At 37.2% G+C, this 13,326-nt stretch overlaps 1 protein-coding gene across 1 annotated transcript in view; it reads left to right on the forward strand.

Annotated features, from left to right (window-relative positions):
* Window positions 1-1,127: 1,127 nt before the first annotated feature.
* PHACTR3 (phosphatase and actin regulator 3) overlaps window positions 1,128-13,326 on the forward strand; it is a 319,965-nt gene continuing 307,766 nt past the window's right edge. The window contains exon 1 of the mRNA XM_074210374.1: window positions 1,128-1,270. Coding sequence (XP_074066475.1) covers window positions 1,174-1,270 — 97 coding nt within the window. The 5' untranslated portion in view covers window positions 1,128-1,173. The remainder of the gene's footprint in view (window positions 1,271-13,326) is intronic.

Consider the following 13,326-nt stretch of genomic DNA (forward strand, 5'->3'; position numbering starts at 1 on the left):
ACAAGCAAATTAATTCCTGAATAATATAAATCCTACTAATTCTATTTCTTCTTCAAAACTTTTTTTTAGATTTTTTTTTCAAGGCAATGGGGTTAAGTGGCTTACCCAAGGCCACATGACTAGGTAATTATTAAGTGTCTGAGGCTGGATTTGAACTCAGGTACTCCTGACTCCAAGGCCAGTGCTCTATCCACTGAGCCACCTAGCCGCCCCTCTTCTTCAAAACTTAAGAAAAATCTGAAATATAGTCAATATGAGTATTTTCACTCACTTGCCTGAATCCCAGCAGGTTTTATGAGTTGTTGCCAAAAAGACTCATCACTAAGTGATTATGTTCTGGTAATGAGTGACCCTCATTACAGCATAGTTAATACAGGGTAAGACATCTAGTTTAAGAAGCACGTGTCTCTGTGTGTGTGTGTGTGTGTGTGTGTGTGTGTGTGTTCTTTTTTTCTTTTGAACAAAGCTCTTTACAAATCAAAATGCTGCAAGGATAGTTGGGTATTTTGCTCTAGAGTTGTTAATGAAGAAGTAGCAGGGAAAGTTCTCTGTGAATATATGGGGCATGGTGGGGGGTTGGGACACTGGAGGTCACGGTCAATTTGTTCCATTTTCCTCAGCTGGGAGCATTCGAGGGGTTTCCTGGAAGGTGTAGGCTCTTGCGTAGGCAGGGATATCCATCGCATCTCTACCTCAGTCACCATCTGGGGTGGCGCCCTTAAGGCAAGGTCATTGCATCTCCACCACTCTGTCTCTTCTTGAAAGAGAAGCCCGTAAGCGGCCCCTGAGTGGTGGGCTCGAACCGCAGGATAGACACAGCTTCACACACACACACACACACACACACACACACACACACGACACACTTTCCTGCAGGGGCCCCAGGACCGGGCGCCGCCCCTCTCCTTCTCTTTCCCTCCCCTCCCCTCCCCTCCCCTTTCCTCCCCTCCCTTCTGGGTTGCAAACCATTAGTGTGCCCGGGTACCCAGGCTCAACGCAGGCTCTGTGTAGGGTGCGCCAGCCGCTGCCCCGGGAAAGCCCGCGCCCCCGGCCCAGCCCGAGCCCCGCGGGCCCAGCGGAGCGCGCCAGCAGGGCCCCCTCCCCTGCTCCTCTGCTCGCTTGCTTCCTCCCTGCCCTCCCGCGCCCGCTAGGCACGACTCTCTCTCCTGTGCCATGGGAGGGCGAGGAGGGGAGGGCTCCCGCTGCACCGGCCCCCTGCGTTCTCTGCTACTCGTGTTCCAAGAGAAAGACCGAAGAGGCAGGCGCCAAGGTAGGAAAGAAGGAGCATAAGATGATTTTTGAGGGGAGCTGGCTGGAGATGGAGAGCCTGGGTCAGCGCCCCCTCCTTTTCATTTCTCACTTAGGTCATTTAAAATGGGTCATCTGCTTCTGTCTTTAGAGCTTTGGAGCCTTTATTCCCCAAGGACTACAGCTGGGCATGGTACCAGTCCAGGGGAGAGCTAAGAGGCTGTGGATGGGGCATTAGACCCGAGGTTTTTAGGGATCAGGAACTCCTATCCCAATTGCTGGGAAGAAGAGAAAGACAGGGAGAGCTTGGGGTGACTCCAGGCTTTTTCCTGGCCCTGCAACCCCTTTTGCAGTGAGTTCGGTGTTTGGAATTGAAAGCACATCCTGTGTCTTGACCTTTGGGAGTTGCCTTCCCACTTGGTAATACCCTTTCTGTCCCTGAACTAGTGCTTTCCCTTGGGGCAGGAAATCTCCTCCCAGCAGTTGGAGAGAATTTACGTCTATAACTCTCCAGAGGCCCAGGATGCCCTTGCTATAGGCAGGTGTTACAAATGCCTTCTTCCCAAAATAATGATCCACCCAAAAAGATGCTTCTCAAACAGAATGCTTGGAGGGGCACCCCATTCACATGGAGAGTTTTCCTATAACTGCTGGCACTGTTCCACTAAAACAAGGTTGATCAGTTATCCCACCTTCCTAAGGAAGAAGAGGAACAAGGATTGTTGTATGACTAAAGAGTAGCATGATCTGCTACTTTAGACAACTTTTGACTTAAGAAATAGTGATCTTAGAGGGTTAATTTAAAAGAGAGATTATGGAGTGGCCAGGCTACTGACCTTCTTCTAGTTTTACCTTTGCCACTCATCATTTTGCAGTGGAAAGAATGATGGATTTGGAGTGGGAGGAGTGGTTTTTCCATCTCATCTTGGTCCCTTATTACTTATACTGACCTTGGACTAGTCATTTTTGACAGTCTAGGCCTTAGTTTCCTCATCTTCAAGGTGAGGGGCTTTGACTGGATGACCTCCAATTTTTTTTCCAGCTCTAAATCTATAATCCTTTATCGAACTGTATTTAAGACAGTTACTTTTCTTGATGGGGTGACAGTTTTTTTAACCATTAAATGAGGATATTTGGATGAGATGATCTAAAATACTTTTTTCCAGTTTTAGAAATCTATTGTTTTGATATGGAGATGGAGTCCTAAAAGATTAGGACTTTTAAATATGAATTCAAATTAGGGGGCTATAAGCAGAGGAAAAAATATTGTGCTTTATACAGGGTGCTTACGCCAGGTTTTGCATGTCAATTCATGGATAACTAGAGGTAGGCAGGGGTATCCCTTTGATGCATGAAAGAAGTAATTTAAGAAAAGACACAATGAGTATAAAACACATAATCGCCTTTCAAAGCGGTATAGCCTGAAAAAATTAATAGGTTCAGGAAGGGGTTAGATAAATACCTGGATATTAGATTCACAGTCCCACAAAGAGGAATGAGAGTCAAAATTCATGTCACATGGTTTTGGAGACAAAATCTAGGGTTGTAGGAATGCAGAACTCATGCTGGTGGTGTTTTAAGTTCTTTTAAATAAAAATGTGCCATCATCATTGTGTGCATTAACCACAGAGGGATGTATATTGTGCTTGGGTTGGGGAATGGTCAGTCATCCTCCTGGCTTGTTTCAGTCTTGAGGCATTTTTGTTATTTGCTGATGTAGCTATTTGTTCAGTTTATTGTAATGTTATCTCAATATTGCATATGGATATTAGGTAATTTATATTCTCATTTACACCTGCAAATCATTTATCATAATTGTGCCCTTTTAAGTTCTACTGTACTTTCTCCAGACTTCGAAAGATCCAGGTGTTGTTTGATGGGATCTCAGTGCCCCAGGTCTCTCTCCCCCACTGGGAGTTACTGATAGTTACAAGCTTCGGTGCTATTGGTCTTCTTGATCTCTCTCTATTCCACAGTCCACAATACCGCCTTGAAATATGCTTAGAGATCTATATATTGCCATAGGCTTTTACAGCTTAAATCCTTGTTGGAGCTACATGTTGGAGCAGGTCTCAGTTACTTGGTGGACAGTTTATTTAACCTTTGCTCACATGGTCTGTGTCTAAACCAGTCCTTTTGCAGTTCTTCAGGCTAGGAGTATAATCATGACTTAAACCTCCTCAGAAAGCATAAACATAGGCAAAATTTGTCCAAAGTGTTTTTTAACTTTTCATTTTTTATTTATATCATTTGTTTCTATAGAACCTTAATTTCCAACTATAGTATATTTCTTACCCTGTTGCTCCCTTGTAACAGAGGAAAGGCAATTTGTCAAACTGACTAACTCAGCAGCCAAATCTGATGGTATAGGTAATGTATGACTGTAGTCCTTCAAAGTGAAGGAAGTGCATTTTCTCAACTCTTTTCAGATCATAGCCAGAACAAGTTTGTCCTCCCAGCCCTCACCCCACCCTGCCCCTCCTTCTCCCCACTCTTATATTTTCCTAGTTGTACTTACTTCCCTTTGCATCAGTTTATATGAGTCTTTCAATTCTCTGCTAGTCTATTTTTAGTAGATTTTGCCTAACTCTATTTTGTGCAGTAGTTCCCTGAAGGTTTGTTTGCTTGAGGATTTTGGGGGGCTGGTGAGGTAAATTCTAGTACCTAAGCTGATGCAAGAAAAGACAATTAAAATAGATCTTTGCTAGTTTATGGGTAGTTCAGGATCCCATTTGTTCTTTTATACTTTTAAATATAGAACAGAAGAACCAACCCTTATCTGGATAATTTTTCTGCAAGTAGAGTTTTTGAGGGAGAAGAACTGATTGATAATATTATGACACTTGTCAGATTATGTTGATTAAAAGCTTTGTTTGTATGGGTTGAAAAAAAGTCAAGTTGAAATCTAAAGCCTAGGTATCTCTGCTCATCATTCTGTATGAAGTAAGTACTTCTACTGATGACTTTTTAAATGACTGTGATGTAAAAACTGAAATTGACTCATCTTAACATGTTTTATTCTCTTGAAACCTTAATGAAAAGCAGCTGAAGTCAAGGAAATTCATGACTTCTGAGAACACTTTCTGAATTGTGAATTGTCATATGACCTCTAAACACTATTTTCCTTCCTTAGTAACGACATCTTCTGTAGTTTACTGAGGCACTTAGATCCATCATCACAACTGATTTTCTCAACATGAGGCAATTTTCTCATAAGGCAATAAGGATATTAGTTGTTATCCCTACCTGCAGAATCATAATGTTTATATAGAACTTTAAAGTTTGCAAAGTGCTTTATTCATACATATAACATATGCTTGTGTTTGTGTATATATAATTGTATAAATATATATATATATATATATATATATATATATATAAATTCATTTGATCCTCATAATAACCTTGAAGGTAAGTACTTTTATTATAATTATGTTAGAAACTGAGACTGAGAGAGGTAAAGTGACTTGACCAATGTCACACAACTAAATAAATGTCTGAATCAGAGTTTTAACTCAGAGCTTTTCAACTCCAAGTCTAGCACTGTATCCACTGTTCCACCAATTTGCATAGGTAAAAATGCATTAAATGAGTCCAGAAAAATATGAAATGACTTGCCTAAGGACTATTGGCTAATAAAGTCTTTAGAGTCCTAGGTTTCTTGACATTTGGTCCAGTGTTTTTCACCACATCAAATTATCTTACACTGAGAATGTTCTTGATGGTAAATGACAAAACTAGGAAATATGCATTTCTTGTTAATGGAGAATTTTAAAGTGGGTGATGTTTGTCTTGGGAATTTTCCCTCTGTGAACAATTTTTTCTTTTGTCACCCTTTTTCTCTCTGGTTTTCCAGGGTCACTTCCTCCACTTTAGTATGACCAAAAATTAAATCCCTTCCCTTCTAGAAGAGACTCTAGAAAATGAAGTTTGACTCATTCCTCTAAGTTACTTTCATGTCTAAAATAACTACACACCTTTCTTACTCCCTTCTCTCTTTGCAAACCTGTGTCACATGTAGAGATTTTTATTTACTAGTAGCTATAGAGGACACAAACAGAGGAGGAAGAGTTCCTTTTCTTTTCCTCTTGTCTACTGACATCAATGACTGGCTGAACTGTTGTGTGGGGGGGTCAGGTTTACTAATCATTTTTAATTAGTTGAGAAGCAGATTATAGGTATGGGATACTAAATACCATTCCCACCTCCCCTGACATTGTTTCCCCAAAAGATAAAAGCTCTCAGAAAATAATGTGAGAATGCATTGTATCTACTGCTGCTGTTCCAAAAATACTGAATCCCAGACTATTGTTTTGTGACTTCTGACTATTTCATAAATAGATAGAAAAGGAAAAGACAGTCTTGTGGGGACCAGATACTCCTAAACTGGGCAGCATGTTTAATTGTGCTGATGCACTTAGGTACTGCATTCCCTCAGGCCTCATTTTTACTAACAAAAGGTTTTGAAGAAAACTCTGCCTTATAAATGCACTTGAGTTATTATTAAACAAACATGTTGGTAATCAATAAGTCACAGAAACCCTCTGCAACAGAGTATGGGAGACGTGGTTGGGGAGGCCTCTTTTAGAAGGGAAGTGATTTAAGGCATGGTAATACTAAAGTGGAACCAGAGTATATGTGATTCACAAACACAATTATTTACTGTATCTGTGGGCTCAAGAAAATAATTTAATTTCATTAGGATTCAGATTCCTCATATTCAAAATAAAGATTAATTGAATTCTAAGATTTCTTCTAACTTTTTATCCTTTGTTCCTGATGGTGCTACATGTCACCTATCTCAGATAAAAATACTTCAAATATACATGATTTCTTAGGTATCTGTGGCCCCACCACTGATCCATATTACAGTCCTGGTGCTCTTAGTAGATAGTCTTAGTGAACTAATGTGACTGGAAAAGTGATCATCCTGTGGATGAACTGATGATGAGGCTTTGCAGGGTTAGCTGGGTCAAACCTCTGGTGACAGCCTCACACACCATCATTAAGGTCATCTCAAAGCTTTTCTTTCAAATTTGTTGAAACTTAATAGAGATTGTGCTTCACAGGCACAACTTTTGAAGATATTGAGTCTTCAATGTCCCCCACAATGTGGATTCAAAGAACCTCTTTGGTAGGACTTCAGTAGGACTCAAACTGGAGTAGGGCTTGAAAGTCATATAATCTAACACCCCCCCCCCCCCCATTTTACAGAAGAGAAAAGTGAAATGAAATGACTTGATCCTAGAATAGTAAGCAGTTGAACCTAGATGTGATTGATCCCAGATCTGACTTTGAACTTATTCAAAAGCTTAGGTTATCTTTAACCCTTTCTTCTCCCTATTTTTTTATCTCATGACCAACCATGTTCCAGCTTGTCAATTCCACCCAACTAGAGTTTTCCAAACTGTCCTATCCATCCATCTCTTCTCTATCCCTTCTGTTACCACCTTAGAAAGGGTTCTTCTTATTGCCTGGAAGAAGTCTTACAACATTCTCAGTAACATGGTGTTTAGCTCAAAAGAGCAATATGGTGGTTTTCTAGTAGCAACATATCAGTGGACTGAGGGAAGATACTTTGGAACAGTAATACAAAAAATACAATACAATACAATACAGTCATGCTTCTATGATACTTTAAAATTATCTACTTTCCACTCATTGGTCCTGAGTGGTAGATAGCACAGAGATTATTACTACTATTTCATTTCATTTCATTTTATTTTTTATTTTTCAATTTTTTAATTAACATTTTATTTGTTTTCCAATTATATACAGTAGTAGTTTTCTGTAGGGTTTTTTAAATAAGGTTTTTGAATCTTACAATTATTTTCCTTACCCTCTCTTCCCTACCCCCATTACCCCCACAGAAGGCAGTCTGATAATCTTTACATTATTTCCATGCTATACATCTATCAAAATTGAATGTGTAGAGAAAGAAATCATATCCTTGAGAGGAAAATAAAATATTAGAGATAGCAAAATTATGTAGTACATAAGACATTTTTTAAAAAAAAAATTGAAGGTAATAGCCTTTGTTCTTTGTTTAAACTCCGTAATTCTTTCTCTGGATACAGATAGAATTCTCCATCACAGGTACTCTAAAATTGTCCCTGATTATTTCATTGATAGAATGAGCAAGTTTATTAAAATTGATCATCACTGCCATGTTGCTTTTAAGGTATGCAATATTCTTGTGGTTCTGCTCATCTCTCTCAACATCATCAGTTCATGCAAGTCTTTCCAACCTTCACTGAAACCCTATCCCCCATGGTTTCTAATAGAATAATAGTGTTCCCTAACATACATATACCACAATTTGTCCTGCCATTCCCCAATTGATGGACATTTACACAATTTCCATTTCTTTGCTACCACAAACGGGACTGTTATGAATACTTTTGTACAAGTAATGTTTTTACCCTTTTGCATGATCTCTTCAGGGTATAGACCCAGTAATGACATTGCTGGATCAAAGGGTATGAATGTTTTTATTGCCCTTTGGGCATAATTCCAGACTGCTCTCTAGAAATGTTTGATGGGTTCACAGCTCCACTAATAATGTGTCAGTATTCCAGATTTCCTACATCCCTTCCAACACTGAACAATCCCCTTCTGGTCATATGGCCAATCTTATAGGTATGAGATGGTACCTCAGAGCTGCTTTAATTTGCATTTCTCTAATCAGTAATGATTTAGAGCAGTTTTTCATATTACTATGGATAGCTTTGATTTCCTCATCTGTAAATTGCCTTTTCATATCCTTTGATCATTTGTCAACTGGGGAATAGCTTGTTTTTTTATATTTGACTCAGATTTTTATATATTTTAGAAACAAGTCCTTTATCAGAAATGTTAATTGTAAAAATTTACTACATTTCTTTTGATCTTGGTTACAGTGGTTTTATTTGTTTAAAAGCTTTTTAAATTAATGTAATCAAAATTATCTAATTTGTTTTTAATGATATTCTCCATCTTTTCCTTGCTCATAAACTGTTTCCCTTTCCATAGATCTGATAGGTAAACTATTGCTTGATCTCCTAGTTTGCTTATAATATTGTCTGCTATATATAAATCCTATATCCATTTTGATCTTATCTTGGTGTAGGGTGTGAGATGTTGGTCTAATCCATGTTTCTGCCATACTAACTTCCAATTTTCTCAACAGTTTTTATTGAAGAGAGAATTCTTATCCCAGAAGCTGAACTCTGGGTTTATCAAACATCAGACTACTTTCCACCCAATGGTCCTAAGTGGTAGATAGCACAAAGATTATTACTACTATTTCATTTTATTTTATTTTTACTTTTTCCAATTACATGCAAAGGTAGTTTTCAACATTCATCCATTTGCAAGTTTATGAGTTCCACATTTTTCCTACCACATTTTTCCACCACACTTCCTTCTCTCCCTCTTCCCCAGGTAGCAAACAAGCTGGTAAAAGTTGTACACATACAATTGTTTTGAACACATTTCCAGATTGGTCATGTTTTGAAAAAGGAATTAGAACTAAGGGGGGGGAAACCAAGAGAAAGAAAGAAAAAAACATAAATTTTTTTAAAAGTGAACTTGATATGTTTTGTTCTGCATTCATATTCCAGTCTTTTTTGTTTTGCTTTGTTTTGTTTATTTTTCTTTCTGGATATGGATGTCATTTTCCATAACATATATGTTAGGGTTATCTTTGATCACTGAAATGTTGAGAGGAACTGCATCCATCATGGTTATTAGTCTCACAATGTTGCTGTTAATATGTACAATGTTCTGGTTCTGCTCAGTTCACTCAGCATCAGTTCATGCAAGTCTTTACAGGCTTTTCTAAAATCCTACAGCTCATGATTTCTTATAGAACTATATATTACTACCATTTGAAAGATAATTAGAAGTTTAATGTCTTGTCCTAGGATCAACCAGATAGGAAGCATAATGAGTGGTATTTGAACCCAGGTCTTCTGAACCTAGAGCCCATTCTCTTTCAGTTGTAACAGGTTGATTCTGGACTGAATGCTGATGTCCTTCCATTGACCCCTAGATATCTATTTTCTTACAATTATTTAGCACCCATAACTATTGGGCAAACTTATATTCTGCTTGTTCCTAATAATAGCCACTTCCAAGTGACAGGTCTCCAGCAAAGGGAGTGTTCTCTCCCCTGTGTCCTCTACCTCCATATGTTAAACTAATGATTTCATTTTAACAAGCCTGGGGGATTGTGCTTTCACTACTCCCTCCTCTATTTGAACCTTAATTAACAGTCAGCCTGTTGCATTGAAATTTCTACCAAAATTTACTTGTAGCTTTTACTATAAAACTGGGAGATAACACACTCATACATTTTTTCATTCCTCAGCCTCCTCTCCATCTCAGTTTAAGCCACCTTGTGGCATCTGTGTGACTGATTCAGCTCAGACAAGCTCTGAAATTGATTGTTAAATTTTCAGTGTAACTATTTATATTTTGGAAATCATTAAACATAACAAATTAGGACTTGTTCCATTGTTTCCTTAATTGCTTAGCATTAAGAAATCATGCAAAATGTTAATAATACAGGTTAAACTTAAAATGTCAGTAGTACTTTTTTTTCCTGAACAGCTGGTTGTTAAACATTTATCAGCATACCTCTGTATGTCTTTCATTCCTTCATTTTTTTTGTGAGGTAGCAGTAACAGAATTGGAAAAGCATTGTAAAGATTCCGTTGTTTCTAGAGGGACAGCATATTTTTAGGTTGATCAGAAAACTTCCCAGAATATTTTTCTTATGCTGAATTTGTGTTGAAGAGACAGGATAAAGATATTTTTGGCTTTCTACATTATTTCAATAGCCCTTGTCACTGGTTTATTGAGTCAACAATCATCCATCTATCAGTTATCATGACAATAATTGTTGAAATCATCACTGGCTGACTGACCATATAATGTTCAACTTTTTAGGGACTCTGTAAGTATGAAATACCCCCATGGAGCTCTGAGCTGTGTTATTGTGATGATCTGTGATTGTGACCATGTGGGTGTTCTAGAAGGGTCTTCCCTTGGCCTCTTCTCTTTCCCCTCTCTCTCTCTTATCAATCACATTTTTCATGTTAACTTACTTTAGTTATTCAACTGTCTTCAACTGTTTTCAACTGTCTTTCTAATTTTTTTCTCTGGCCATGATCTGTTTTCTGAACACATCTACAGGCATCTTTGAGTCTCCACAAGAATGACCAACCCTGAGATGACTGTTTTCTTTTCCTGCTCCTTTTGCTGATTTCACCATTCCTGTTGGTGGCACTAAAATTTACTCAATTTTTTCCTGTTCAGAATCTTGGGAGTGATCTTTTTCTTCCCACTCCCTCATCTTCCATATCTAATTGGTCAAATACCATCAATCCTACTCCTCCAGAATCCCTCCTCTCCTTTTATTTCCATTACCAGCATCCATATTCCCTCAAATTTCATGTTTTTTCCTCCTAGCAGGTCTTCTTGCCTCCACTCCAATCTCTCACATCTATGTCCTTGCTTCTGTCTTTTCCTGGTTTTTTTGCCTATGAAATTTCCACTCATTCTTTAAAATCCATTTCAAATGTCACCTCCTTTGGGAAATTTCCAATGATTCCTTTACTCTTTCTTGGAGTCAGTAATGACATCTAATTTTATAGCTAGTCAGTTTGTGTCTTATCTTCTTAATAGAGTGCAACATACAACTTAGATGTTTACTGATGAATGAAATATTGAGATGGTTGAGATACAGTGTGACTAGAACTTTTGATCTGGAGCCATAGGATCTGAGTTCATATCCCTTCTACTGACAAACTGTGAACTTGGAAAAGTCATTTGACTTCTTTGAGTCTCAGTTTCCTCATAGGCAAGGTGTGGGGGTTAGATTAAATGACTTCTGAGGTCTCTCCCAGCTCTAGGTCTGTGATCCTCTGACATTAGACTAACTATTATTATCTGGGGGGTGTCTTTGAATATTAGGGTAATCTTTTAGCTAGGGGATAGATAGGCTCCCTTTCTAAATATAAACTCAAGAGTAAGAACAATGCATTATTCATCTCTGTTTTCTCAGTACCCAACACAGTGCTCTATATTTAATAAATGTTTATTGAAATGAACTGAATGCAATGATGATTTTTGAAATACTTAGGGAAGTCTGTCAACATTAAATTCATTATTAATTGCAGTGGAAGTTAGAACATTGATATTTTGCTTTTCATGAAATACAACCAAGGGGTTGTATTTAACCCTAGAGGTTCTGAACAGGCAGAATAGGAGTGAAATGATTGTTTTGTTAATATTAACAAAGAGTGTGATCCTGTGAAAATTACATCACGCTCTGAGCCTTTTTCCCCATTTGTAAAATGAATGTAATTGTGTTTATATTACTTACATTACAGGTTGTTGTGAGGAATTTTTTTTGACACAATATAAATCACTATGGAAATATGAATTATTTTTAACTCTTTTCTGTGATCTAACACTGACCCTTTACAGAAGCCAATGTGTGATTTTCTTACAGGAAGATATATTTTATCTAACATCAAGTTTCAGGCATTCTCCCTAAAGAAGTCATAGTTAGCAAAGAAGACTTCTTAAGAAACAAGATATCTTCTAAATCCAAAAATAACAGCTTTGCTATTACAGGGAGCAGGTACATAATCTTCTTTATATTCCTTAGGTTTAAAGGATACTTATTTTGTTTGAATGGTCTTGGGCTCTAATTTCCAAGGCTTCTGATCCCCCCCCCCATTCTGCTTTGGGTTGAGGCTGTCCTCATTTATATTCTTTATTTGCTTTGACTTTTTTGCCATCATCATGACTACTTTTCATGACCTGTTCAAAAAGTTCAATTATCTTTTCACTCACATATACTCCATGAATATTTTCTCTTGTTTTGAAAGTGATTAAAGTAATATTTCATTTTAGGATTTGGTTATTGTTTTGGGTCTCTAATTTTATAGATAAAAAAGTGGAAGAGGCTTCTAAAAACTCACAATATAGAATTGAATATGCTTTGCAATGTGGAAAATTTAACATTGATTAAGAAATACAGACATAAACCAGTGGAATAGATTAGAATATATAATATCTTACTATTCAAGAAACATAAAGACTTCAAATACTAGGATATGGACTCCTTATTTGACAAAACCTACTGAAACATAGGAAAGCAGAATCTGAACTAATGCCAAATAAAATGAGCAGAACCAGGGGAATATTGTATATACATTTTTACGCTATAAAATTAGGCAACATTGAAGCTATAAGAACTGTGGTGATTCGTGATTCCTGAGAAACATTTGCTTCATTAGAGAGATGGTGAATTTATAGTGCAAAAGACATACATTACATATATTATAGAGCTATATTTTTGTATATCCATTGAAAGAATTCATTTTGCTTGACTTATGCATATTTGATACAAGAAATGATCTATCACCTGCTTTTTCTTTTTCAGTAGGGTGAAGGATGGGAAGGAGAGGAAATAGATTCCTGTTCATATAAGAAAAAAAAATAGAGATGTAGGGTGGGGATACAGATATGAAATGTCTGTACTTTCAGACCGAGTCACTATATTGTTAGTTTTGATTAACTCTTTTACTTTGTTGAAAGAGATCTCTTATGAAGTAAGAATAATCTTTTCAATAAATAATTTCAATAAAATTAAAAGTAATCCCTTTCCATGAAAAAGAGAAGGTAGCTTTTGATAACAAGCAACTATGATTAGTTGATAAAGGGCCAGCTTGTTTGTTTGTTTTCTGTCATGGATTATGTGACCAAAAATTTGTAAGTGTGCAGGATTTTGAATTTTATTATTATGATATAATTTAGTTTCAATTAAAATGGTTAATTATTCAAGCCAACTAGTATAAAACTTCATTATACTTTAGTAGCTGTTGGTAGAGTGGTTAAATCTACTGATAAAATTGTTCATGTATGCTGAATAATTCAGGGTGATTTTTTTCTTACAAATTTAATTTTGGACACATTTGACTCATTGTGGGGCTCAACAAATAGTAAAACTTGAATTAAAGTTATTAATATTAATGTTAGTAGAGACAGATAGATCAGAGGGTTGATAGAGTGCTGGACTTGGTG

The sequence above is a fragment of the Macrotis lagotis genome, chromosome 1 (assembly GCF_037893015.1).
Source record: "Macrotis lagotis isolate mMagLag1 chromosome 1, bilby.v1.9.chrom.fasta, whole genome shotgun sequence".
In the NCBI taxonomy this organism is placed as follows: domain Eukaryota; kingdom Metazoa; phylum Chordata; class Mammalia; order Peramelemorphia; family Peramelidae; genus Macrotis; species Macrotis lagotis.